The following is a 25,638-nucleotide window of genomic DNA, read 5'->3' as shown; positions in this document are numbered from 1 at the left end:
GCATGCCAACTCAGTCTGAACGTGGCACTGAAGACTCTCCAGAGGTTCGGGTGGATTGTCAACTTTTCAAAGTCAAATCTAACCCCGACCCAATCACTAACATATCTTGGCATGGAGTTTCATACTCTCTCAGCGATAGTGAAACTTCCACTGGACAAGCAGTGCTCGCTGCAGACAGGGGTGCAATCTCTTCTTCAGAGCCAGTCGCACTCCTTGAGGCGCCTCATGCATTTCCTAGGGAAAATGGTGGCAGCAATGGAAGCAGTCCCTTTCGCGCAGTTTCATCTGCGCCCTCTACAATGGGACATTCTCCGCCAATGGGATGGGAAGTCGACGTCCCTCGACAGGGATGTCTCCCTCTCTCAGACAGCCAGGGACTCTCTCCGGTGGTGGCTTCTTCCAACCTCATTGTCAAAGGGAAGGTCGTTTCTACCCCCATCCTGGGCGGTGGTCACGACAGATGCGAGCCTATCAGGGTGGGGAGCAGTGTTTCTTCACCACAGGGCTCAGGGTACGTGGACTCAGAAAGAGTCCACCCTTCAGATCAATGTTCTGTAAATCAGAGCAGTTTTTCTTGCCCTGCGAGCCTTCCAACAGTGGCTGGCAGGCAAGCAGATCCGGATTCAGTCGGACAATTCCACAGCGGTGGCGTACATCAACCACCAAGGGGGAACACGCAGTCGGCAAGCCTTCCAGGAAGTCCGGCGGATTCTGACGTGGGTGGAAGACACAGCATCCACCATATCCGCAGTTCACATCCCAGGCGTGGAAAACTGGGAAGCAGACTTTCTAAGTCGCCAGGGCATGGACGCAGGAGAATGGTCCCTCCACCCGGACGTGTTTCAGGAGATCTGTCGCCGCTGGGGGATGCCGGACGTCGACCTGATGGCGTCACGGCACAACAACAAGGTCCCGGTTTTCATGGCACGGTCTCACGATCACCGAGCTCTGGCGGCAGACGCCTTAGTTCAAGATTGGTCGCAGTTCCAGCTACCTTATGTGTTCCCACCTCTGGCATTGTTGCCCAGAGTGCTCCGCAAAATCAGGTCCGACTGCCGCCGCGCCATTCTCGTCGCTCCAGACTGGCCAAGGAGGTCGTGGTACCTGGATCTGTGGCATCTCACAGTAGGCCAACCGTGGGCGCTACCAGACCGTCCAGACTTGCTGTCTCAAGGGCCGTTTTTCCATCTGAATTCCGCGGCCCTGAACCTGACTGTGTGGCCATTGAGTCCTGGATCCTAGGGACCTCAGGTTTATCTCATGAAGTTGTTGCCACCATGAGACAGGCTAGGAAACCATCCTCCGCCAAGATCTACCACAGGACGTGGAAGATATTCCTATCTTGGTGCTCTGCCCAGGGAGTTTCTCCCTGGCCATTTGCATTGCCTATTTTTCTTTCCTTCCTGCAGTCTGGGTTGGAAAAAGGTTTGTCGCTTAGCTCCCTTAAAGGTCAAGTTTCCGCGCTATCCGTATTTTTTCAGAAACGCCTAGCGCGACTTCCTAAGGTACGCACGTTCCTGCAAGGGGTTTGTCATATCGTTCCCCCTTACAAGCGGCCATTGGAACCCTGGGATCTGAACAAGGTTCTAATTGCTCTCCAGAAGCCGCCTTTCGAGCCTATGAAGGAGATTTCTTTTTTTCGGCTTTCACAGAAAGTGGCTTTTCTAGTGGCGGTCACGTCTCTTCGGAGAGTGTCCGAGCTGGCGGCGTTATCTTGCAAATCTCCCTTCCTGGTGTTTCACCAAGATAAGGTAGTTCTGCGTCCAATACCAGAGTTTCTTCCCAAGGTGGTATCTTCCTTTCATCTCAATCAGGATATCACTTTACCATCCTTGTGTCCGCATCCAGTTCACCAATTTGAAAAGGGTTTGCATCTGTTGGACCTGGTGAGAGCACTCAGGATCTACATTTCCCGCATGGCGCCTATGCGCCGTTCGGATGCACTCTTTATCCTGGTCGCTGGTCAGCACAAAGGGTCGCAAGCTTCCAAATCCACCCTTGCGCGGTGGATCAAGGAACCAATTCTTCACACCTACCGTTCTGCTGGGCTTCCGATTCCATCTGGACTGAAGGCCCATTCTACCAGAGCCGTGGGTGCGTCCTGGGCATTACGGCATCAGGCTACGGCTCAGCAGGTGTGCCAGGCGGCTACCTGGTCGAGTCTGCACACTTTTACCAAGCATTATCAGGTGCATACCTACGCTTCGGCGGATGCCAGCCTAGGTAGACAAGTCCTTCAGGCGGCGGCGGCCCACCTGTAAGAAAGGGCTGCTTGACAGCCCTATCACGAGGTATTCTTTTTACCCACCCAGGGACTGCTTTTGGACGTCCCAATTGTCTGGGTCTCCCAATTAGGAGCGAAAAAGAAGGGAATTTTGTTTACTTACCGTAAATTCCTTTTCTTCTAGCTCCAATTGGGAGACCCAGCACCCGCCCTGGTTTTTTCTTAGGGTATTTGTTTTTCGGGTACACATGTTGTTCATGTTGATAAGTTGTGTTCTCCGATATTGTCTATCGGATTGAATTTGTTTTTGAAACAGTTATTGGCTTTCCTCCTTCTTGCTTTTGCACTAAAACTGAGGGACCCGTGCTCCCACGGGGGGGTGTATAGCCAGAAGGGGAGGGGCCTTACACTTTTAAGTGTAGTACTTTGTGCGGCCTCCGGAGGCAGTAGCTATACACCCAATTGTCTGGGTCTCCCAATTGGAGCTAGAAGAAAAGGAATTTACGGTAAGTAAACAAAATTCCCTTCTCTCCAGAATGTGGATTCTTATTTGCGTAGAATTCAATGCTACTTGAATACATTTGCTCCTCTCTTCTCCGGGATGCTGCTGTGGCACACTGATAAAGTAGCGGGCATTGGATCCGTTGATGATACACCCTTTCCACAGAAAAATGAAAGTGTTTTTATGTTTTGCACAAAATAATCTGGTGTTGTGTCTGACTTGTATTTTCCAAGGCTGTCCAGAAGCAGTTTGCATGGGTCTTACCTCTGATCTTTCGGTCTTTCTTCTCCCCAGCTGGACTTGCTTTGGACCAGGAAACAAAACGTTATGTACAGTATATTTGACTGGCCGACACGAAAAAGCGCAAAACTCATCGTCCTTGCAATTGCTAACACGATGGATCTGCCAGAAAGAATAATGATGAATCGGGTTGCGAGCAGGCTGGTAGGCAATGTCACTTGTTTCTTATAATGCTCAGCGCTCTTCAGGATGACGTGTACATATTTCGTCTTGCAATCACAGATATCTGTAAGGTTAGATATGGTTTGGTATGCCCATGTAATAAGTGGCACAGATCTCATGCCCCAGACCTATATATCTCTATAAATACATCTGTTAGCATAAAGGTACAGTGAAGACATGGGGGGGGTCCCAATGTAGGACATGTGGGTTCCACTTTTGGTACTGCTTCAGCGGCTGCAGGGAAGAAATAATATTAGATAGCTGCCATTCACATGACTATATTGGTATCCCATTCATAACAAAAGCTGCTCTTGTCGAGACCCCCACCTACATATGGGGGGTCCGAGTTGGGTACCCATAGACCCTGATAGGACATATGCAGAGGCTTTGTTGTTGTGACCTACGTTTTTCTTCTTTCATTGTATTTTTTAAAGAAAGCGACTTTGTGGAAAAAATAGGATTTTTGTGTACTCACCGTAAAATCTTTCTCTGAGTCTTCATTGGGGGGACACAGGCCTGTGAGCTCTGTCCCCCAATGAAACGATTATGATGCTTTCTTTTTATTTTTAGGGTCTTACCCGAATGTCGTTCCAGCCGTACACGCACAAGCAGCTCCAGCAGATCATAACTTCGAGGCTAAATCACGTCAAGGCGTTTGAGGATGACGCCATCCAGTTGGTGTCAAGAAAGGTTCGTACCGAAAGTTCCTGTGGATACAATTCATTTACTTTCTCGAGCCTGACTTGTTTTCTGCTTGTTTATGGAGTAAAATTGGACAAAAATCCATCAATAAATCACAATGCAAGTAATATTTGATAATAAAGAGGTGATGCCGTATCACTAGGATGTGCCATCACTTTATGATGATATATTAAAGCAGCAAAGCATCTACTTACTGATTTTATTTTTACGTGACAAGGAATAAGGTGACACAAGTCACTCCACCAAGGATTGGCTTAAACCACTGCTCATCACAGCATAATGCAGGGAACAGGGCCACTATGTATTGTCATGAACGTTTTGCAAAAAGTCGGAAATATTTAGGTTTTGGCTTTTCTTGCAGCTTTTTAGCCACATTTGCAGTAACTTTGTGGTTGCAATGTGACCTCTTAAGGGTACTTAACACGCTGCAATCTCGCTAGCGAGCGTACCCGCCCCCGTCTGTTGTGTGTCACGGGCAAATCGCTGCCCGTGGCAATGGCATACAACATTGCTTACACTCGTCACACAGACTTACCTTCCCTGTGACATCGCTGTGGCCGGCAAACCGCCTCCTTTCTAAGGGGGCGTCACAGCGACGTCACACGGCAGCCGTCCAATAGAAGCGGAAGGGCGGAGATGAGCAGGACGAACATCCCGCCCACCTCCTTCCTCATTGCTGGCGACGACAGGTATGAGGATGTTGCTCGTTCCTGCGGTGTCACACATAGCAATGTGTGGTGCCGCAGTTTCGACAAACAACCTCGCTACTGAATAGGCAACGATTTTTGGTAAGTGAACGACGTCTCTTTTGCGATCGTTTAAGGTCGCTCATAGGTGTTACATGCAACGATGTCGCTAATGACGCCGGATGTGCGTCACAAACACCGTGACCCCGACGATATATCGTTAGCGATGTCGCAGCGTGTAAAGCACCCTTTACACTTATGGTCACTACATGTAACCTTCTTATTGATATTCCTCAGGTGGCTGCTCTGTCTGGTGACGCGCGTCGATGTCTGGACATCTGTCGTAGAGCAACAGAGATCTGCGAGTTCTCCAGCAAAAAGGGTGAATGGTCCCTGGTAAAAATGCCTCACGTCATAGAGGCGCTGGATGAGATGTTCTCCTCTCCCTATGTTATGGCTATTAGGTATGATCACGTCCAAAGTTGGGAAAACTCTCACAGCCGCCAGCCTTACACTTCACTATATTGAAATATTGCCAGGGATTCCAATAAATATGATTGCCAAAGATCCAATCAATCGAGAGCCGATCCCAAAGTTAACTATGTAGTGAGGCTGCATATCTGTCGCTAAATTTAACCCCTTCACAACCTTGGGCTATGTGCGCACGTGTGCGCTCTGCACCGCACCTAAAAGGTGCGCTTCAGAGCGCAGCTGAAAAGCTCCATTCTGAAGCGCATGGTGCCGGTGAGAACGTGCGCTCTGCATGCAGCTCCTGCCATAGACAGAGCAGGGGCTGCCGGCAAAGTGCACGGAAGAAGTGACATGTCACTTCTTAGAACGCCCGCTTCGGGCAGCAGCCGAAGCACTGCGCTCTAAGACGCCACGTGCGCATGGCCCCTGCACAATCTCCATAGATTATGCTGGGGACGCAGGACGCATGCAGTTACGCTGCGCTACAAAGCGCAGCGTAACTGCATGTAATACGCACACGTGCGCACATAGCCTTAGACGTACTGGTACAAATAAGGCCATGTCCCTGCCTTTGTTGCGGGCTCACATACTGAGCCTGCATCTTTCCCTGCACATGTCAGCTGATCTGATGAGCAGACATATGCCTCTAACAGCCACCGGTGGATCTTAGATCCAATCGCATCTGTTAACCAGTTAAATCTCGCTGTCAGTCTCTTAACGCGATTTATCCTGTGCTTGCGGGGAGCGCGGCATTCCAAGTTCCCATTGGCTGATGCCCTGCTGTGTACAGCACAAGTGATCAGATGATCTCAGCTTCAATTCACTAGCAAATACAATTAAAAAGTGAGAAAAAAGTTTTAAAAAAAAAAAACAATACATACGCATTTGGTATCCCCTGCGTTCAGAAACTTCCAATCTATCAAAATATAAAATAAACTAATCCGATGGGTAAACCGTGTAACGGAAAAAAACCAAAAAGAAACAAAAGTCCACAAATATTTCTTTTTCGCTCCTAATTGGGAGACCCAGACAGTGGGTGTATAGCTACTGCCTCTGGAGGCCGCACAAAGAACTACACTTAAAAGTGTAAGGCCCCTCCCCTTCTGGCTATACACCCTCCCGTAGGAGTACGGATTCCTCAGTTTTAGCTTTGTGCGCAGGAGGTCAGACACGCACGCATAGCTCCATTGTTTTTAGTCAGCAGCAGCTGCTGACTATGTCGGATGGAAGAAAAGAGGGCCCATACAGGGCTCCCAGCATGCTCCCTTCTCACCCCACTGTATGTCGGAGGTGTTTGTAAGGTTGAGGTACCCATTGCGGGTACGGCGGCAGGAGCCCACATGCTGATTCCTTCCCCATCCCTTTTTACAGGGCTCTGGGTGAAGTGGGATTTACTGGTCTCCAGGCACTGAGACCGTGCTCCATCTACAGCCCCTGGAGAAGATGCTGGATGGAGCGGAGTACATCAGGGACATGGCCCTGCTTCCTCAAGGTACTCTGTGTCCCCGTGCATTTGGCGCTCACACCGCAGCATGCTGGGTGTTGTAGTGCGCCGGGGGACATCAGCGCTACGGCGCTTGTGCCATGGCCTCATTCAGCTTCGCTGAAGCAGGCACACTTCTGGGAATCGGTCGCGCCGGCCGCTGGGACTGCGGCGCGGCTGGCACTTGTGGTGCGCCGGGGACTTCAGCGCGGCCCGCGCTTTTACGGCGGCCGCGCTGATAACTCGAGTCCCCGGCTTTTGCGGCCTGCTTCCGTTCGTTCCCGCCCCCAGACCTGCCAGTCAGGAGAGGGGCGGGACGCTGGCCACTTCTGGGAATCGGTCACGCCGGCCGCTGGGACTGCGGCGTGGCTGGCACTTGTGGTGCGCCGGGGACTTCAGCGCGGCCCGCGCTTTTACGGCGGCCGCGCTGATAACTCGAGTCCCCGGCTTTTGCGGCCTGCTTCCGTTCGTTCCCGCCCCCAGACCTGCCAGTCAGGAGAGGGGCGGGACGCTGGCCAGTGCATCAGCGCCGAGGGCTGGAGTCGTTTTTACATACTCCAGCCCTCACAATCGGCACAGAGGGGACACTGTTTCCCGCACTTTTGTTTGGGAACTCCCACGGACCGCCCCTCTCCACAGACGCCGGCAGCCATTCCTGCTGACACGCTGAGCTGCAGAGGGGAGCCGGGGAGACCCAGACAAGGAATTCTGCGCCTCTTACCCGCTATTCAGCGGGCGGTAAGCAGCCCTCAGGGCTCACCCCCTCTTGTGCCAGTAGTATTCTTAGTATTTTGTTTCTACAAATACTTGGTATTACATAGCGCTGGTCGCCCTTTGGCTATAGACTCTCTCACATTGCAGAGAGCCAGCAGCATGTCGTCCGTAAAACGCAAGGGTGCCAAGGCACAGACATTATATGCTTCCTGCACCGCATGTGGGACTTTTCTACCGGCAGGCTCCACGGACCCCCATTGTGTGCAGTGCTCGGCCCCTGCGGCGCTTGCACAGTCGGGACCTCTGCTGGACGTGACCCAGGGTGTACCACCTGTGAATGCTGTCCAGGTGACAGGAACTGAGTTTGCAGCTTTTGCTGACAGAATGTCTCTCACTATGTCACAAATTCTTGACACATTGCGAGCTAGGCCTGTACTTCAGGCCACGGACTCTGTGCAATCATTGCCCCCTGGTCCCCCTCAGCTCCAAGCTCCGGGACGGGCATATACACCTCAGGGTGAAGACTCTGACTCGGACGATGGCCCCGGGCAGCCTAAGCGGGCTCGCTATGACGGGCCTTCACATTCATCTCAATGGTCAGGATCCCAGCGAGATGAATCTATGGGTGATGAGGCGGACGTAACTGATCAGGATTCTGATCCTGGGACCGCTCTCAATCTAGATACACCAGATGGTGACGCCATAGTTAATGATCTTATATTTAACATCAATAAGATGTTAAATATTTCCCCACCAGCTCCTCTTGTAGAGGAGTCAGCTTCGCAGCACGAGAGAATCCATTTCAGATACCCTAAGCGTACATTAAGCACTTTTCTGGACCACGCTGACTTTAGAGACGCAATCCAGAAACCCCACGCTTATCCTGAAAGGCGTTTTCCTAAACGGCTTAAAGATACACGCTACCCTTTTCCCCCTGAGGTGGTCAAGGGTTGGACCCAGTGTCCAAAAGTGGATCCTCCAATTTCCAGGCTTGCAGCTAGATCCTTGGTTGCAGTTGAAGATGGAGCGGCACTTAAAGATGCCACTGACAGGCAGATGGAGCTCTGGCTGAAATCCATCTATGAAGCGATTGGAGCGTCATTAGCGCCTTCTTTTGCGGCCGTATGGGCACTCCAAGCTATCTCAGCCGGGCTTGCGCGAGTCGACTCAGTCACACGTGCATTTGCCCCGCAGGTAGCACCATTGACCTCGCAAATGGCGGCATTCGCGTCGTACGCGATTAATGCTGTTCTTGACGCTACAAGCCGCACGGCAGTGGCGTCAGCCAACTCCGTTGTTTTGCGTAGGGCCCTGTGGTTGAGACATTGGAAAGCAGATTCTCATTCCAAGAAGTGCTTAACCAATTTGCCTTTTTCTCGTGACCGATTGTTTGGAGAGCGTTTGGATGAAATCATCAAACACTCCAAGGGTAAGGACTCATCCTTACCGCAACACAGACAAAACAAACCCCAACAGAGGAAGGGTCAGTCTGGTTATCGGTCCTTTCGAGGACCGGGCAGGTCCCAATTCGCCTCGTCAAAAAAGACTCAAAAAGACCAGAGACGCTCAGATTCTTGGAGGTCTCAGTCACGCCCAAAAAGGACAGCCGGAGGAACCGTTGCCAAGACGGCGTCCTCCTGACTTGCGGTCTCCGATTCCCACACCCGCGGTCGGTGGGAGGCTTTCCCACTTTGGCGACATTTGGCTGTCACGCGTCAAAGACCGTTGGGTGAGGGATATTCTGTCTCACGGGTACAGGATAGAGTTCAGTTCTCGTCCGCCAACTCGTTTCTTCAGAACTTCTCCACCACCAGACCGAGCCGATGCTCTGTTGCAGGCGGTGGCCGCTCTAAAGGCGGAAGGAGTGGTGACCTCTGTCCCTCTTCAGGAACAAGGTCACGGTTTTTACTCCAATCTGTTTGTGGTCCCAAAAAAGGACGGATCGTATCGACCCGTCCTGGATCTAAAGTTGCTCAACAGACACGTAAAAGTCAGGAGGTTCCGGATGGAATCCCTACGCTCCGTCATAGCCTCAATGTCTCAAGGAGATTTTCTAGCATCAATAGATATCAAAGATGCGTATCTCCACGTGCCGATTGCACCAGAGCATCAGCGTTTCCTACGCTTCGTCATACACGACGAACACCTACAGTTCGTAGCGTTACCTTTCGGTCTGGCAACAGCCCCCCGGGTCTTCACCAAAGTCATGGCAGCAGTAGTAGCTGTTCTGCACTCGCAGGGTCACTCGGTCATCCCGTATCTAGACGACCTGCTTATAAAGGCACCCTCTCAAGAGGCATGCCAACACAGTCTGAAGGTGGCACTAGACACTCTCCAGAGTTTCGGGTGGATTATCAACTTTCCAAAGTCTCATCTAACCCCGACCCAATCTCTGACTTATCTTGGCATGGAGTTTCATACTCTCTCAGCGATAGTGAGGCTTCCACTGGACAAGCAGTGCTCGCTACGGACTGGAGTGCAATCTCTCCTTCAGAGCCAGTCGCACTCACTGAGGCGCCTCATGCATTTCCTAGGAAAGATGGTAGCAGCAATGGAGGCAGTCCCGTTCGCGCAGTTTCATCTGCGCCCTCTACAATGGGACATTCTACGCCAATGGGATGGGAAATCGACGTCCCTCGACAGGACTGTCTCCCTCTCTCAGACTGCCAAGGACTCTCTGCGTTGGTGGCTTCTCCCCACCTCATTGTCACAGGGAAAGTCGTTCCTTCCCCCGTCCTGGGCAGTGGTCACGACGGATGCGAGCCTATCAGGGTGGGGAGCGGTGTTTCTCCACCACAGGGCTCAGGGGACGTGGACTCAGGAAGAGTCCACCCTGCAGATCAATGTTCTGGAAATCAGAGCAATCTATCTTGCCCTGCGAGCCTTCCAACAATGGCTGGAAGGCAAGCAGATTCGGATTCAGTCGGACAATTCCACGGCGGTGGCGTACATCAACCACCAAGGGGGAACACGCAGTCGCCAAGCTTTTCAAGAAGTCCAGCGGATTTTGACGTGGGTGGAAAGCAGAGCGTCCACCATATCCGCAGTTCACATCCCAGGCGTGGAAAACTGGGAAGCAGACTTTCTCAGTCGCCAGGGCATGGACGCAGGAGAATGGTCCCTTCACCCGGACGTGTTTCAGCAGATCTGTTGCCGCTGGGGGACGCCGGACGTCGATCTGATGGCGTCACGGCACAACAACAAGGTCCCAGTTTTCATGGCACGGTCTCACGATCACCGAGCGCTGGCGGCAGACGCCTTGGTTCAGGATTGGTCGCAATTCCGACTCCCCTATGTGTTCCCACCTCTAGCATTGTTACCCAGAGTTCTCCGGAAAATCAAGTCCGACTGCCATCGAGCCATACTCGTCGCTCCAGATTGGCCAAGAAGGTCGTGGTACCCGGATCTGTGGCATCTCACGGTAGGCCAACCGTGGACACTACCAAACCGTCCAGATTTGCTGTCTCAAGGGCCGTTTTTCCATCTGAATTCTGCGGCCCTGAACCTGACTGTGTGGCCATTGAGTCCTGGATCCTAGCGGCCTCAAGTTTATCTCATGAAGTGGTTGCCACAATGAGACAGGCTAGAAAACCATCCTCAGCTAAGATCTATCACAGGACGTGGAAGATATTCTTAGCGTGGTGCTTGGCTCAAGGGTTTTCTCCCTGGCCATTTGCATTGCCAATTTTTCTTTCCTTCCTGCAGTCTGGGTTGGAAAAAGGTTTGTCGCTTAGCTCGCTTAAGGGTCAAGTCTCCGCGCTATCCGTATTCTTTCAGAAGCGCTTGGCACGGCTTTCTAAAGTACGCACGTTTCTCCAAGGAGTTTGTCATATCGTTCCTCCTTACAGACGGCCATTGGAACCCTGGGATCTGAACAAGGTTCTCATTGCTCTCCAGAAGCCGCCTTTCAAGCCTTTGAAAGAGGTTCCCCTTTCTCGGCTTTCACAAAAGGTAGTTTTTCTTGTGGCGGTCACGTCTCTTCGAAGAGTGTCCGAGCTAGCGGCGTTATCTTGCAAATCTCCCTTCCTGGTGTTTCGCCAAGACAAGGTAGTACTGCGTCCAATTCCAGAGTTTTCTCCCAAGGTGGTTTCTTCCTTTCATCTCAATCAGGATATCACTTTGCCATCTTTGTGTCCGCATCCAGTTCACCAATTTGAAAAGGGTTTACATCTGTTGGACCTGGTGAGAGCACTCAGGATTTACATTTCTCGCACGGCGTCTCTACGCCGTTCTGATGCGCTCTTTGTCCTAGTCGCTGGTCAGCATAAGGGATCGCAAGCTTCCAAATCCACCCTGGCGCGGTGGATCAAGGAACCAATTCTTCACACATACCGTTCTGCTGGGCTTCCGATTCCATCTGGACTGAAGGCCCATTCTACCAGAGCCGTGGGTGCGTCCTGGGCATTGCGGCATCAGGCTACGGCTCAGCAAGTGTGCCAGGCGGCTACCTGGTCGAGTCTGCACACGTTTACCAAACACTATCAAGTGCATACCTACGCTTCGGCAGATGCCAGCCTAGGTAGACAGGTCCTTCAGGCGGCGGTGGCCCACCTGTAGGAAGAGGCTGTCTGACAGCCCGTTCATGTGGTATCTTTTTACCCACCCAGGGACTGCTTTTGGACGTCCCACTGTCTGGGTCTCCCAATTAGGAGCGAAAAAGAAGAAGGGAATTTTGTTTACTTACCGTAAATTCCTTTTCTTCTAGCTCCAATTGGGAGACCCAGCACCCGCCCTATTTGTTCTTAGGGTTTCGTTTTTCGGGTGCACATGTTGTTCATGTTGTTTCTTAAGTTCTCCGATCTTGTTATCGGATTGAATTTGTTTTTGAAACTGTTATTGGCTTTCCTCCTTCTTGCTTTGGTACTAAAACTGAGGAATCCGTACTCCTACGGGAGGGTGTATAGCCAGAAGGGGAGGGGCCTTACACTTTTAAGTGTAGTTCTTTGTGCGGCCTCCAGAGGCAGTAGCTATACACCCACTGTCTGGGTCTCCCAATTGGAGCTAGAAGAAAAGGAATTTACGGTAAGTAAACAAAATTCCCTTCTTTTTGGCAGCTGCAACACTGCAATAAAATGCAACAAGAGGCGATCACGACATGAAATGTACACCAAAATAAGGAGAAAAAACGTCAGCTCAGCAAAAAAATAAGTGCTCACACAGCCCAAGATGGCAAAAAAGGGAAATGTTAAGTTTAAGTTAAGTTTATACAAATTTTTTTTTTTTTTTTCACCAATTAAATAAAAGAAAAGCTATACGTTTGGTATCTACAATCTCGTGCTGACCTATAGAATCGTCCTGTTTGCTCAGTTTTACCATATCATGAATATTTTTTTTTCTTCTTCTAGTACACTATATAGTAATTATTTCATTCAAAAGTACAACTCATTCTGCAAAAAAACAGGCCATCATATGGCTATATCAGCGGGAGAATAAAAGAGTTATGGCTTTTGGAAGAAGTAGAACAGAAAATGACCAGGTGGTGAAGGGATTAGGGAACCTATTCTCATGAATCGGTGGGGATATCTTTGCTATGTAATAAAGCATTTTTTAAGCAGTCAGAGCAGAAGATGCAACAGATATACTGGGGGCAGTCACACAAGCATATGTAAAATCTGTTACATTCTCATCCTGAAAAGTGGGCAGTTTTTTTGTTGTGGTTTTTTTTTTGTTTGTACTTGCCAGCCATCCGTGTGCTTTTTTTTTTTTTTTTTTTTTTTTATTTATTTTTTTTTTATTTTCTTTTTCGCTCCTAATTGGGAGACCCAGACAATTGGGTGTATAGCTACTGCCTCCGGAGGCCGCACAAAGTACTACACTTAAAAGTGTAAGGCCCCTCCCCTTCTGGCTATACACCCCCCCGTGGGAGCACGGGTCCCCCAGTTTTTTGCTTTGTGCGAAGGAGGTCAGACACGCACGCATAGCTCCACTGTTTAGTCAGCAGCAGCTGCTGACTATGTCGGATGGAAGAAAAGAGGGCCCATACTAGGGCCCCCAGCATGCTCCCTTCTCACCCCACTTTCTGTCGGCGGTGTTTGTTAAGGTTGAGGTACCCATTGTGGGTACGGAGGCTGGAGCCCACATGCTGATTCCTTCCCCATCCCCATTAGGGCTCTGGGTGAAGTGGGACTTTACCGGTCTCCAGGCACTGAGACCGTGCTCCATCCGCAGCCCCTGGAGAAGCCGCTGGATATGGAGCTGAGTATCGTCAGGGACATGGCCCTGCTCCGTCAAGGTACTCTGTGTCCCCGTGCATACGCGCGCACACCGCAGCATTGCTGGGTGTGTTAGTGCGCCGGGGACATCAGCGCTGCTGCGCTTGTGCCATTTCCTCACTACAGCTCGGCTGAGTGGGTAGACCAGGGCGAACGGTCGCGCCGGCCGCCGGGGTCAGTCGCACTGCTACACGGCTGGGACTTGTGGTGCGCCGGGGACTTCCGCGCTGGCCATGCATATATCACGGCCGCGCTTGTTGCTACAGTCCCCGGCTTTTGCGGCCTAGTTCGTTTCGTTCCCGCCTCCGCACCTGCCAGTCAGGAGGAGGGCGGGACGCTGTACAGACCATCAGCGCTGAGGGCTGGAGTCTTTTTTACATACTCCAGCCCTCACACTAGGCACAGGGGGACGCAGTTTCCCGCACTTTGGTCTGTGGCACGCCCACGGTCCGCCCCTCTTCACAGGACGCCGGCAGCCATTCCTGCCTGCACGCTGAGCTGCAGAGGGGAGACGGGGAGACCCAGACACGGGATTCTACGGCCTCATACCCGCTGTTCAGCGGGCGGTAAGCAGCCCTCAAGGGCTCACCCCCACTTGTGCCGTTTGTGTACCTGGTATTTTGTGTTTGCAAATACTGACACTGTACAGTCGCTGGTGTTCTCGGCTATATACCCTCCTAGATTACAAGGAGGCAACAGCATGTCGTCCGCAAAACGCAAGGGTGCCAAGGCACAGACGTTATATGCTGCCTGTACCGCATGTGGGGCTGCTCTACCGGCAGGTTCCACTGACCCCCATTGTGTGCAGTGCTCGGTCCCTGTGACACAGCCGGGGCCTCTGCTAGACGTGACCCAGGGTGTACCACCTGTGAATGCTGTCCAGGTGACAGGAACGGAGTTTGCAGCTTTTGCTGACAGATTGTCTGACTATGTCTAAAATTCTTGAAACATTGCAGTCTAGACCAGTAACTCAGACCACGGACACTGTTGAATCATTGCTCCCTGGTCCCCCTCAGCTGGAACACTTCCGTGCTCCGGGGGTGTTACACGCACCCCAGGGTGACGACTCTGACTCGGACGACAGTCCCAGATAACCTAAACGGGCTCGCTATGAGGGGCCCTCAACTTCATCTCACTGGTCAGGATCCCAGCGGGATGAATCTATGGGTGATGAGGCGGATGTAACTGACCAGGATTCTGATCCTGGGACCGCTCTCAATCTGGATACACCGGATGGTGACGCCATAGTGAATGATCTTATAGCGTCCATCAGTAAGATGTTAGATATTTCTCCGCCAGCTCCTCCTGCGGAGGAGTCAGCTTCACAGCAGGAGAAATTCCATTTCAGATATCCCAAGCGTAAATTAAGCTCTTTTCTGGACCACGCTGACTTTAGAGACGCAATCCAGAAACCCCACGCTTATCCTGATAAGCAGTTTTCCAAACGGCTTAAAGATACGCTATCCTTTCCCCCCTGACGTGGTCAAGGGCTGGACCCAGTGTCCCAAGGTGGACCCTCCAATCTCCAGGCTTGCAGCTAGATCCTTAGTTGCAGTAGAAGATGGAGCGGCACTTAAAGATGCCACTGATAGTCAGATGGAGCTCTGGTTGAAATCCATCTATGAAGCTATTGGAGCGTCGTTGGCGCCAGCATTCGCAGCCGTATGGGCACTCCAAGCTATTTCAGCTGGGCTTATGCAAGTCGACTCAGTCACACGTACATCCGCTCCGCAGGTGGCACCATTGACCTCTCAAATGTCTGCATTCGCGTCTTACGCGATTAATGCTGTCCTAGACTCTACGAGCCGTACGGCGGTGGCGTCAACCAACTCCGTGGTTTTACGCAGAGCCCTATGGTTGAGAGAATGGAAGGCAGATTCTGCTTCCAAGAAGTGCTTAACCAGTTTGCTTTTTTCTCGTGACCGATTGTTTGGTGAGCGTTTGGATGAAATCATTAAACACTCCAAGGGTAAGGATTCATCCTTACCTCAACACAGACAAAACAAACCCCAACAAAGGAGGGGTCAGTCTGGTTTTCGGTCCTTTCGAGGCTCAGGCAGGTCCCAATTCTCCTCGTCCAAGAGGACTCAAAAGGATCAGAGAGGCTCAGATTCTTGGCGGACTCAATCACGCCCAAAAAAGACAGCAGGAAGAACCGTTACCAAGACGGCTTCCTCATGACTCTCAGTCTCCTCTTTCCGCATCCTCGGTCGGTGGCAGGCTCTCCCGCTTTGCCGACATTTGGCTATCACAGGTCAAAGACCGTTGGGTGAGGGACATTCTGTTTCACGGGTACAGGATAGAGTTCAGCTCTCGTCCTCCAACTCGTTTCGTCAGAACGTCTCCACCGCCCGACCGGGCCGATGCTCTGCTGCAGGCGGTGGCCGCTCTAAAGGCGGAAGGAGTGGTGACTTCCGTTCCTCTTCAGGAACAAGGTCACGGTTTTTACTCCAATTTGTTTGTGGTGCCAAAGAAAGACGGGTCGTTTCGTCCCGTCCTGGATCTAAAGTTGCTCAACAAACACGTAAAAATCAGGAGATTCCGGATGGAATCTCTCCGCTCCGTCATCGCCTCAATGTCTCAAGGAGATTTCCTAGCATCAATAGACATCAAGGATGCTTATCTCCACGTACCGATTGCGCCAGAGCATCAGCGTTTTTCTACGCTTCGTTATAGGAAGCGAACACATGCAGTTCGTAGCGCTTCCTTTCGGGCTGGCAACAGCCCCTCGGGTCTTCACCAAGGTCATGGCAGCAGTAGTAGCAGTCCTGCACTCACAGGGTCACTCTGTGATCCCGTATCTGGACGATCTGCTGATAAAGGCACCCTCTCAAGAGGCATGCCAACACAGTCTGAACGTGGCACTGAAGACTCTCCAGAGGTTCGGGTGGATTGTCAACTTTTCAAAGTCAAATCTAACCCCGACCCAATCACTAACATATCTTGGCATGGAGTTTCATACTCTCTCAGCGATAGTGAAGCTTCCACTGGACAAGCAGTGCTCGCTGCAGACAGGGGTGCAATCTCTTCTTCAGAGCAGTCGCACTCCTTGAGGCGCCTCATGCTTTTCCTAGGGAAAATAGTGGCAGCAATGGAAGCAGTCCCTTTCGCGCAGTTTCATCTGCGCCCTCTACAATGGGACATTCTCCGCCAATGGACGGGAAGTCGACGTCCCTCGACAGGGATGTCTCCCTCTCTCAGACAGCCAAGGACTCTCTCCGGTGGTGGCTTCTTCCCACCTCATTGTCAAAAGGAAGGTCGTTTCTACCCCCATCCTGGGCGGTGGTCACGACAGATGCGAGCCTATCAGGGTGGGGAGCAGTGTTTCTTCACCACAGGGCTCAGGGTACGTGGACTCAGAAAGAGTCCACCCTTCAGATCAAATGTTCTGGAAATCAGAGCAGTCTGTCTTGCCCTGCGAGCCTTCCAACAGTGGCTGGCAGGCAAGCAGATCCGGATTCAGTCGGACAATTCCACAGCGGTGGCGTACATCAACCACCAAGGGGGAACACGCAGTCGGCAAGCCTTCCAGGAAGTCCGGCGGATTCTGACGTGGGTGGAAGACACAGCATCCACCATATCCGCAGTTCACATCCCAGGCGTGGAAAACTAGGAAGCAGACTTTCTAAGTCGCCAGGGCATGGACGCAGGAGAATGGTCCCTCCACCCGGACGTGTTCAGGAGATCTGTCGCCGCTGGGGGATGCCGGACGTCGACCTGATGGCGTCACGGCACAACAACAAGGTCCCGGTTTTCATGGCACGGTCTCACGATCACCGAGCTCTGGCGGCAGACGCCTTAGTTCAAGATTGGTCGCAGTTCCAGCTACCTTATGTGTTCCCACCTCTGGCATTGTTGCCCAGAGTGCTCCGCAAAATCAGGTCCGACTCCCGCCGCGCCATTCTCGTCGCTCCAGACTGGCCAAGGAGGTCGTGGTACCCGGATCTGTGGCATCTCACGGTAGGCCAACCGTGGGCGCTACCAGACCGTCCAGACTTGCTGTCTCAAGGGCCGTTTTTCCATCTGAATTCTGCGGCCCTGAACCTGACAGTGTGGCCATTGAGTCCTGGATCCTAGGGACCTCAGGTTTATCTCATGAAGTTGTTGCCACCATGAGACAGGCGAGGAAACCATCCTCCGCCAAGATCTACCACAGGACGTGGAAGATATTCCTATCTTGGTGCTCTGCCCAGGGAGTTTTCTCCCTGGCCATTTGCATTGCCTATTTTTCTTTCCTTCCTGCAGTCTGGGTTGGAAAAAGGTTTGTCGCTTAGCTCCCTTAAAGGTCAAGTTTCCGCGCTATCCGTATTTTTTCAGAAACGCCTAGCGCGACTTCCTAGGTTACGCACGTTCCTGGTGAGAGCACTCAGGATCTACATTTCCCGCACGGCACCTATGCGCCGTTCGGATGCACTCTTTATCCTGGTCGCTGGTCAGCATAAAGGGTCGCAAGCTTCCAAATCCACCCTTGCGCGGTGGATCAAGGAACCAATTCTTCACACCTACCGTTCTGCTGGGCTTCCGATTCCATCTGGACTGAAGGCCCATTCTACCAGAGCCGTGGGTGCGTCCTGGGCATTACGGCATCAGGCTACGGCTCAGCAGGTGTGCCAGGCGGCTACCTGGTCGAGTCTGCACACTTTTACCAAGCATTATCAGGTGCATACCTACGCTTCGGCGGATGCCAGCCTAGGTAGACAAGTCCTTCAGGCGGCGGTGGCCCACCTGTAAGAAAGGGCTGCTTGACAGCCCTATCACGAGGTATTCTTTTACCCACCCAGGGACTGCTTTTGGACGTCCCAATTGTCTGGGTCTCCCAATTAGGAGCGAAAAAGAAGAAGGGAATTTTGTTTACTTACCGTAAATTCCTTTTCTTCTAGCTCCAATTGGGAGACCCAGCACCCGCCCTGTTTTTTCTTAGGGTATTTGTTTTTCGGGTGCACATGTTGTTCATGTTGATCAGTTCTGTTCTCCGATATTGTCTAACGGATTGAATTTTTCTTTTTCGCTCCTAATTTGGAGACCCAGACAATTGGGTGTATAGCTACTGCCTCCGGAGGCCGCACAAAGTACTACACTTAAAAGTGTAAGGCCCCTCCCCTTCTGGCTATACACCCCCCCGTGGGAGCACGGGTCCCTCAGTTTTTTGCTTTGTGCGAAGGAGGTCAGACACGCACGCATAGCTCCACTGTTTAGTCAGCAGCAGCTGCTGACTATGTCGGATGGAAGAAAAGAGGGCCCATACAGGGCCCCCAGCATGCTCCCTTCTCACCCCACTTTCTGTCGGCGGTGCTTGTTAAGGTTGAGGTACCCATTGCGGGTACGGAGGCTGGAGCCCACATGCTGATTCCTTCCCCATCCCCATTAGGGCTCTGGGCGAAGTGGGATTTTACCGGTCTCCAGGCACTGAGACCGTGCTCCATCCGCAGCCCCTGGAGAAGCCGCTGGATATGGAGCTGAGTATCGTCAGGGACATGGCCCTGCTCCGTCAAGGTACTCTGTGTCCCCGTGCATACGCGCGCACACCGCAGCATTGCTGGGGTGTGTTAGTGCGCCGGGGACAACAGCGCTGCTGCGCTTGTGCCATTTCCTCACTACAGCTTAGCTGAGTGGGTAGACTCAGGGAGAACGGTCGCGCCGGCCGCTGGGACTGCGACGCGGCTGGGACTTGTGGTGCGCCGGGGACTTCCGCGCTGACCGTGCATATATCACGGCCGCGCTTATTACTACAGTCCCCGGCTTTTGCGGCCTAGTTCGTTCGTTTCCCGCCTCCGCACCTGCCAGTCAGGAGGAGGGCGGGACGCTGTACAGAGCATCAGCGCTGAGGGCTGGAGTCTTTTTTACATACTCCAGCCCTCACACCAGGCACAGTAGGACGCAGTTTCCCGCACTTTGTTTGTGGCACGCCCACGGTCCGCCCCTCTTCACAGAACGCCGGCAGCCATTCCTGCCTGCACGCTGAGCTGCAGAGGGGAGACGGGGAGACCCAGACACGGGATTCTACGGCCTCATACCCGCTGTTCAGCAGGCGGTAAGCAGCCTCAAGGGCTCACCCCCACTTGTGCCGTTTGTATACTGAGTATTTTGTGTTTGCAAATACTTTGTACTGTACGGTCGCTGGTGATTCTCGGCTATATACCCTCCTAGATTACAAGGAGGCAACAGCATGTCGTCCGCAAAACGCAAGGGTGCCAAGGCACAGACATTATATGCTGCCTGTACCGCATGTGGGGCTGCTCTACCGGCAGGTTCCACTGACCCCCATTGTGTGCAGTGCTCGGCCCCTGTGCAACTTGCACAGCCAGGGGCCTCTGCTGGACGTGACCCAGGGTGTACCACCTGTGAATGCTGTCCAGGTGACAGGAACGGAGTTTGCAGCTTTTGCTGACAGATTGTCTATGACCATGTCAAAGATTCTTGAAACATTGCAGTCTAGACCAGTAACTCAGACCATGGACACTGTGGCATCATTGCTCCCTGGTCCCCCTCAGCTGGAACACTTCCAAGCTCCAGGGGTGTCACATGCACCCCAGGGTGACGATTCTGACTCGGACGACAGTCCCAGACAACCTAAGCGGGCTCGTTATGAGGGGCCCTCAACTTCGTCTCACTGGTCAGGATCCCAGCGGGACGAATCTATGGGTGATGAGGCGGATGTAACTGATCAAGATTCTGATCCTGGGACCGCTCTCAATCTGGATACACCGGATGGTGACGCCATAGTGAATGATTTTATAGCGTCCATCAATAGGATGTTAGATATTTCTCCGCCAGCTCCTCCTGCGGAGGAGGCAGCTTCACAGCAGGAGAAATTCCATTTCAGATATCCCAAGCGTAAATTAAGCACTTTTCTGGACCACTCTGACTTTAGAGACGCAATCCAGAAACACCACGCTTATCCTGAGAAGCGGTTTTCTAAACGGCTTAAAGATACACGCTATCCTTTTCCCCCTGACATGGTCAAGGGTTGGACCCAGTGTCCCAAGGTGGACCCTCCAATCTCCAGGCTTGCAGCTAGATCTTTAGTTGCAGTAAAAGATGGAGCGGCACTTAAAGATGCCACTGACAGGCAGATGGAGCTCTGGCTGAAATCCATCTATGAAGCTATTGGAGCGTCGTTGGCGCCAGCTTTCGCAGCCGTATGGGCACTCCAAGCTATTTCAGCTGGGCTTATACAAGTCGACTCGGTCACACGTACATCTGCCCCGCAGGTGGCACCATTGACCTCTCAAATGTCTGCATTCGCGTCTTACGCGATTAATGCTGTCCTGGACTCTACGAGCCGTACGGCGGTGGCGTCAGCCAACTCCGTGGTTTTGCGCAGAGCCCTGTGGTTGAGAGAATGGAAGGCAGATTCTGCTTCCAAGAAGTGCTTAACCAGTTTGCCTTTTTCTCGTGACCGATTGTTTGGGGAGCGTTTGGATGAAATCATTAAACACTCCAAGGGTAAGGACTCATCCTTACCTCAACACAGACAAAACAAGCCCCAACAAAGGAGGGGGTCAGTCTGGTTTTCGGTCCTTTCGAGGCTCAGGCAGGTCCCAATTCTCCTCGTCCAAAAGGACTCAAAAGGATCAGAGAGGCTCAGATTCTTGGCGGACTCAGTCACGCCCAAAAAAGACAGCAGGAAGAACCGTTACCAAGATGGCTTCCTCATGACTCTCAGTCTCCTCTTTCCGCATCCTCGGTCGGTGGCAGGCTCTCCCGCTTTGGCGACATTTGGCTGTCACAGGTCAAAGACCGTTGGGTGAGGGACATTCTGTCTCACGGGTACAGGATAGAGTTCAGCTCTCGTCCTCCAATTCGTTTCTTCAGAACTTCCCCACCGCCCGACCGAGCCGATGCTCTGCTGCAGGCGGTGGCCGCTCTAAAGGCGGAAGGAGTGGTGACTTCCGTTCCTCTTCAGGAACAAGGTCACGGTTTTTACTCCAATCTGTTTGTGGTGCCAAAGAAGGACGGGTCCTTTCGGCCCGTCCTGGATCTAAAGTTGCTCAACAAACACGTAAAAACCAGGAGGTTCCGGATGGAATCTCTACGCTCCGTCATAGCCTCAATGTCTCAAGGAGATTTCTTAGCATCAATAGACATCAAAGATGCTTATCTTCACGTGCCGATTGCGCCAGAGCATCAGCGTTTTCTACGCTTCGTTATAGAAAGCGAACACCTGCAGTTCGTAGCGCTACCTTTCGGGCTGCCTATCTTGCTCTGCGAGCCTTCCAACAGTGGCTGGAGGGCAAGCAGATCCGGATTCAGTCGGACAATTCCACAGCGGTGGCGTACATCAAGATGGCGTCACGGCACAACAACAAGGTCCCGGTTTTCATGGCACGGTCTCACGATCACCGAGCTCTGGCGGCAGACGCCTTAGTTCAGGATTGGTCGCAGTTCCGACTACCTTATGTGTTCCCACCTCTGGCATTGTTGCCCAGAGTGCTCCGCAAAATCAGGTCCGACTGCCGTTGCGCCATTCTCGTCGCTCCAGACTGGCCAAGGAGGTCGTGGTACCCGGATCTGTGGCATCTCACGGTAGGACAACCGTGGGCGCTACCAGGCCGTCCAGACTTGCTGTCTCAAGGGCCGTTTTTCCATCTGAATTCTGCGGCCCTGAACCTGACTGTGTGGCCATTGAGTCCTGGATCCTAGGGACCTCAGGTTTATCTCATGATGTTGTTGCCACCATGAGACAGGCTAGGAAACCATCCTCCGCCAAGATCTACCACAGAACGTGGAAGATATTCTTATCTTGGTGCTCTGCTCAGGGAGTTTCTCCCTGGCCATTTGCATTGCCTATTTTTCTTTCCTTCCTGCAGTCTGGGTTGGAAAAAGGTTTGTCGCTTAGCTCCCTTAAAGGACAAGTCTCTGCGCTATCCGTATTCTTTCAGAAGCGCCTGGCGCGACTTCCTAAGGTACGCACGTTCCTGCAAGGGGTTTGTCATATCGTTCCCCCTTACAAGCGGCCATTGGAACCCTGGGATCTGAACAAGGTTCTAATTGCTCTCCAGAAGCCACCTTTCGAGCCTATGAAGGAGATTTCCTTTTCTCGGCTTTCACAGAAAGTGGCTTTTCTGGTGGCGGTCACGTCTCTTCGGAGAGTGTCAGAGCTGGCGGCGTTATCTTGCAAATCTCCCTTCCTGGTGTTTCACCAAGACAAGGTAGTACTGCGTCCAATTCCAGAGTTTCTTCCCAAGGTGGTATCTTCCTTTCATCTCAATCAGGATATCACTTTACCATCTTTGTGTCCGCATCCAGTTCACCAATTTGAAAAGGGTTTGCATCTGTTGGACCTGGTGAGAGCACTCAGGATCTACATTTCCCGCACGGCGCCTCTGCGCCGTTCGGATGCACTCTTTATCCTGGTCGCTGGTCAGCATAAAGGGTCGCAAGCTTCCAAATCCACCCTTGCGCGGTGGATCAAGGAACCAATTCTTCACGCCTACCGTTCTGCTGGGCTTCCGACTCCTTCTGGACTGAAGGCCCATTCTACCAGAGCCGTGGGTGCGTCCTGGGCATTACGGCATCAGGCTACGGCTCAGCAGGTGTGCCAGGCGGCTACCTGGTCGAGTCTGCACACTTTTACCAAGCATTATCAGGTGCATACCTACGCTTCGGCGGATGCCAGCCTAGGTAGACAAGTCCTGCAGGCGGCGGTGGCCCACCTGTAAGAAAGGGCTGCCTGACAGCCCGATCACGAGGTATTCTTTTACCCACCCAGGGACTGCTTTTGGACGTCCCAATTGTCTGGGTCTCCCAATTAGGAGCGAAAAAGAAGAAGGGAATTTTGTTTACTTACCGTAAATTCCTTTTCTTCTAGCTCCAATTGGGAGACCCAGCACCCGCCCTGTTTTTTCTTAGGGTATTTGTTTTTCGGGTGCACATGTTGTTCATGTTGATAAGTTACGTTCTCCGATATTGTTTATCGGATTGAATTTGTTTTTGAAACAGTTATTGGCTTTCCTCCTTCTTGCTTTTGCACTAAAACTGAGGGACCCGTGCTCCCACGGGGGGGTGTATAGCCAGAAGGGGAGGGGCCTTACACTTTTAAGTGTAGTACTTTGTGCGGCCTCCGGAGGCAGTAGCTATACACCCAATTGTCTGGGTCTCCCAATTGGAGCTAGAAGAAAAGGAATTTACGGTAAGTAAACAAAATTCCCTTCTTCTCCTCTTCACCTTTAATCCTCTCCAACTTCATGGTGGATACTGCTAAGGCAGGCACAAAACTTGGCACTGCCCAAACTCATTGCTGAATAACATTGGTCTGAGTGCAATCCATTATAAAAAATTTTTAAAATCTGATTGTACTCTTCTGATTTATACGCTCGTGTGACCGAGTCCTGACGCTGAATGTTTTTCTGCAGGAGCGCCTCTGTACAGGAACAGACATTCTTAAAAGCGGTGATTGCAGAATTTAGAAGATCTGGACTTGAAGAATCTACTTTTCAGCAGGTGATATTTATATATCTAATGCCCTGTAAGATCCCATACCATGCTGCGCAGCATAATTACTTGTTATAGTGTTTTTGTTTTTAGGTATATCATCAGTACATCGCACTATGCAGGATAGAAGGATTTGCGCCTCCTTCCATGTCAGAGACCATGGCCGTCTGTTTAAGACTCGGAGCCTCTCGTCTTCTTTTGGTTGAATCCAGCCGGAATGACCTGTACCTGCGAGTGAGAATGAACGTCAGCCAGGATGATATCATGTACGCCCTCCGAGAGGAATGACCTGTTTGCGGAGTAGAAATGTATATATTATTTTAAATCTGTGACCTATATTTAACCCAGTTTTATGGTTATTTATAATAAAGCTTTGTATATGTCTATTAATTCTCTTTTCAACGTTGTTTTATTTGTACTCTTTTTGCAAGAATTTAAACCTTTATTCTTTTCATGCATTTATTTCCTTTCTTTTTATATAAAAAAATAAGGGTCTGCTTACTTTCAGATGCAAGAGTCTTTTTTTTTTATATATATATATATATATATATATATATAAATTAGAAGGTGGCCCGATTCTACGCATCGGGTATTCTAGAATTTACGTATTGTGTAGTTCATGTATGATTTTTGTGTATATATATATATATATATATATATATATATATATATATATATATATATATAATATATATGTTGTTGTGTGTAGTTACCAAGTGTTTGTGTAGGGCGCTGTACATGTTCTGAGTGTTGCGGGGGGTGAGAGCGGTGTTGTATGTGTGTTGCGTGTGTTGCGTTGTTTGTGGAGCGTTTGTGTGTGTGTGTTGTGCGGTTTGTGTGTGTGTGGTGTGTTTTGGGGGGAGGTATGTTTTGAGCAATGTGTGTGTTGTGCGGTATGTGCGTATATTTGTGTGTGCTGCGGTGTTTGTGTGTTGGGTGTTGTGTGTGTGCAGCGTTGTCTGTGTGTGTGGGTGTCTGTGTAGGGCGTTGTTTGTGATTCCTAGTGTGTGTGTGTTGTGCAGTGCGCGTGTGTGTGTGTGTTGGGGGGAGGTGTGCACCTCCCATCGTGCTCCATCCCCCATGCTGCGCACCCCCCATCGTGCTGCATCCCCCATGCTGCGCACTCCCAAACGTGGTCCATCCGCCATGCTGCGCACTGCCAAACGTGCTCCATCCGCCATACTGCGCACTCCCCATCGTGCTGCATCCCCCATGCTGCGCACTCCCAAACGTGCTCCATCCGCCATGCTGCACACTCCCAAACGTGCTCCATCCGCCATGCTGCGCACTCCCAAACGTGCTCCATCCGCCATGCTGCGCACCCCCCATCATGCTCCATCCGCCATGCTGCGCACTCCCAAACGTGCTCCATCCGCCATGCTGCGCACTCCCAAACGTGCTCCATCCGCCATGCTGCGCACTCCCAAACGTGCTCCATCCGCCATGCTGCGCACTCCCAAACGTGCTCCATCCGCCATGCTGCGCACTCCCAAACGTGCTCCATCCGCCATGCTGCGCACTCCCAAACGTGCTCCATCCGCCATGCTGCTCACTCCCAAACGTGCTCCATCCGCCATGCTGCGCACTCCCAAACGTGCTCCATCCCCCATGCTGCGCACTCCCAAACGAGCTCCATCCGCCATGCTGCGCACTCCCAAACGTGGTCCATCCGCCATGCTGCGCACTCCCAAACGTGCTCCATCCGCCATACTGCGCACTCCCCATCGTGCACCATCCGGCATGCTGCG

The 25,638-nt window shown here is 51.8% G+C and overlaps 1 protein-coding gene across 1 annotated transcript in view; it reads left to right on the top strand.

Annotated features, from left to right (window-relative positions):
* Positions 1–24,256, top strand: part of ORC1 (origin recognition complex subunit 1) — a 113,131-nt gene extending 88,875 nt beyond the window's left edge. Inside the window, 5 exon segments of the mRNA XM_075320090.1 lie at positions 3,021–3,170; positions 3,759–3,878; positions 4,874–5,040; positions 23,812–23,899; positions 23,984–24,256. Of these exon segments, the coding sequence (XP_075176205.1) occupies positions 3,021–3,170; positions 3,759–3,878; positions 4,874–5,040; positions 23,812–23,899; positions 23,984–24,178 (720 nt within the window). The 3' untranslated portion in view covers positions 24,179–24,256.
* Positions 24,257–25,638: the final 1,382 nt, after the last annotated feature.

Source organism: Anomaloglossus baeobatrachus, chromosome 8 (assembly GCF_048569485.1).
Source record: "Anomaloglossus baeobatrachus isolate aAnoBae1 chromosome 8, aAnoBae1.hap1, whole genome shotgun sequence".
Lineage (NCBI taxonomy): Eukaryota > Metazoa > Chordata > Amphibia > Anura > Aromobatidae > Anomaloglossus > Anomaloglossus baeobatrachus.
Note: the sequence above shows the minus strand (reverse complement) of the source record. Positions and strands in the feature narration are given on the sequence as shown.